At 38.5% G+C, this 2,816-nt stretch overlaps 1 protein-coding gene across 1 annotated transcript in view; it reads left to right on the top strand.

The window, feature by feature from the left end:
• The window catches only part of LOC101849258 (nucleolar complex protein 3 homolog), a 33,795-nt gene that overhangs the window by 27,809 nt on the left and 3,170 nt on the right, over positions 1-2,816 (top strand). Inside the window, exon 18 of the mRNA XM_005089604.3 lies at positions 894-1,022. Coding sequence (XP_005089661.1) covers positions 894-1,022 — 129 coding nt within the window. The remainder of the gene's footprint in view (positions 1-893; positions 1,023-2,816) is intronic.

Here is a 2,816-nt window from a genome sequence, read left to right as displayed (position 1 = left end):
GGGGGGGGCATATTTATGTGTTTATTCCTGTCTTATTAGGGATTGTTATAGGAGGAGATGGCTGTGTGTGTTTCCCCTTTGTCCCCTCTTCTGTCAGATGAAGGAGAGCAATATCTAGGACCACTAAGATAATTATGGAATGATTAGTTTGTGAGAGATTGTGCTCAGTGTTTGTGACCCATGTGTATAGAACAGACTGAGAGAAAACTGATGTTTGTGTGTGTGTCTGTATGTATGTGTGAGTGAGAGAGAGAGAGAGAGAGAGAGAGATGTGTGGGTGGTCGGTGGGTGCTTTTGTGTGGTTTGCTTCTTCTTTCCTATGAAACATCTATTCTATCATCCTTATCTCCCCTCCTTTTTTTATGTTTGTTACTCTCTTGTAACGCCTCTAATTTAATCTTCTGGCGCTCATATGACCTTATGCAGTTGCGAGCACCGTAAAACCTCTACGAAAACAAAAAACAAGAGAGAGGTGTGTATCACTGAACATGAATGTAATGAGTGCTCTCCTGTGCTGATGCTGAATCTTTGTTTGTCACTGTTCTGGTATATCCACCACTGTAGGAAAGGGAAAGGCGCTGCTCTCTCTCTATGGCAAGTTGTGGCATTTGTGATCATTACAAGTTGCTTGCTGTTATTTCCTAAACTTTACCATGCTAGCTACCGCGAGGTCTATAATTTTTCTTCCTCCTTGGATGTTAAAGGTCATCATGAGTTCGTGATGAACTAACTTAATATTGTTATTATTTTTATTATTATTACTGTTATTATTATATTATAATTATTATTATTATTAATATGATCACCATCATCATCAAGTTTGGTTTTCTTTATAATTATCGTTATTATCATTATTATTATTATTATTATTAGTTCTTCTTTCTGTTTTCCAGTCGTACAAGTACAGCGACCTCCTGTTTGACAACGACATACAGGGCAGTGGCGTGTACTTGCCATACCTTGAGGACCCGGAACATTGCTGTGCCAACAGTGCCTCTCTGTGGGAGCTGCATCTCTTACGGGTGCGTTGTTGTTGGCATTGTTTGGCTTCTTCATGTTCCTTCTTTGTCTTCTGTCTTGTTTTTTTTCTCTTTCTTCTTCTTCTGTTTGTTTCTTTTTGGGGGGTTTCATATATCTGATTCCTTCTTTTGTCTTCCTCATCTTGTCTTGTTTGTCTTCCTCCTCCTCCTGGTCCTTCTTGTCCTCGTCTTTGTCTTTATCCTCTTCCACCTCCTCCTAGTCCTCCTCTTCCTCCTCCTGGTTGGTCCTCCTCTTCATGGCCCTCCTCTTCCTTCTCCTCCTGGCCCTCCTCCTCCTACAGCACTTGGTGAGTGTTAGAAACAGTACTGAGCTCATGTTTTTGGTACAGCGTAGTGCAAAAGACTAAGCGGTTTGGTCCTGTCTGTGTCTCCTACTTTTGTTTTTATCTGCAGAATCTGTATTTTAAAAAACAACTAGCAAACAAACAAACAAAGAAAAACCTCCTGTGTACCTGACCTCGTCTTGTCAAAAAGAGCTCTAGAACACTTAACTCTTACGTTTCGGTGCAATCGAAATTGTCTAAGACCGCCAAACAAACATTGCAGAGTAGAAAAGTGGTTGTCTTAGAGTCTTAGACAGATGGATATCTAGGACAGTGTCATTTCAATATGTTTTTGAATTTTTTAAATTGAAAAATATTGGTTGGGGGGGGGGGTGTCGTTTGTACAGATGATTGTCTTAGACAGGTGGCCATTAGGGCAATGTTTGTTTGGCCGTCTTGGACAATTTCGACTGCACAGGAACATAAGAGTTAGTGTTTTACAGCTCTTTTCAACAAGTACAAGACTAGGTCAGGTACACATGAGTTTTGTTCTTAATTTTTTTTTAAAGCAGATTTCTTTTTCTTCTTCTGTTTGTTCCTTTTTTGGGGGGGGGTTGAGTCTTATTCGTGTGGATGGCAAGGTGCGCGTTTAAGGGGGGGGGTTGTCTTTGGGGTTTTTATTTTGTTTTTTGTGTCTTGTTGTTGTTTGTTTTTTAAATTCTAAGTATAAGACACACCAATTCAGCTGGCTCATAGAATCATCCGGTTTGTTACAGTCATAACATTAAAGAATCTTCAACACGGCAATTAATCCATTAATTTATCTCAATTGTATGTTTACTACTTGGATCATTCACTTCTCCTCAGTTTAGTGTTTATTTTATGCCAATAGGCTCATTCCTTTTTTACAAAGTAAGTGGATAGATAAATAATGGGGGGGGGGGAGGACAGGTTGCTGGCTAAAATTATACTTGAATGTAATTTCATTATTAGTTGTCCGTCTCCTTCTTATGCTTATGAAAACTTGAAAGACTGTGGGACAAACGTGTTATGTTTAAGCGTGCAGTAGAGAAAGTATTTCTAAGGTCTTTCACCAGGATTTTTAAAAAAGAGTAAATGCTCAATGAACAATTATGTATTTGGGACGAGACAGCATGATAGTGAACAGTATTTCTCGAAGGGAATGTGAACAGTGTAAAACCTAATCGCCATGGATGTTTTGGCCATTCTAATAACTCAATGATGTCGTTCATTGCGTGTTTTAATACGTATGGCAGTTGAGCTCTTAATGAGAAATCCTGAATCTCGGAAATTCTACCTGAAAAAGAGACTTGATTACAGTTTTAACAAATCATTATAAATAATTAGGCTAGCATGTTACAATAAACTAGATCTTTGTACGTAATAGCAAATACTATCATGTGGACCTTTCTCTACTCATCATTTTGACGCCAATTTGGTTTTTAAAATGGGCAAGGACCAAAAAAAAAAGAAATGGAAAAAAAAAGAGAAA

The sequence above is a fragment of the Aplysia californica genome, unplaced genomic scaffold, assembly GCF_000002075.1.
Source record: "Aplysia californica isolate F4 #8 unplaced genomic scaffold, AplCal3.0 scaffold00007, whole genome shotgun sequence".
NCBI classification, from domain to species: domain Eukaryota; kingdom Metazoa; phylum Mollusca; class Gastropoda; order Aplysiida; family Aplysiidae; genus Aplysia; species Aplysia californica.
The sequence above is the reverse complement of the archived record's forward strand: the minus strand, read 5'-3'. Positions and strand labels throughout refer to the sequence as shown.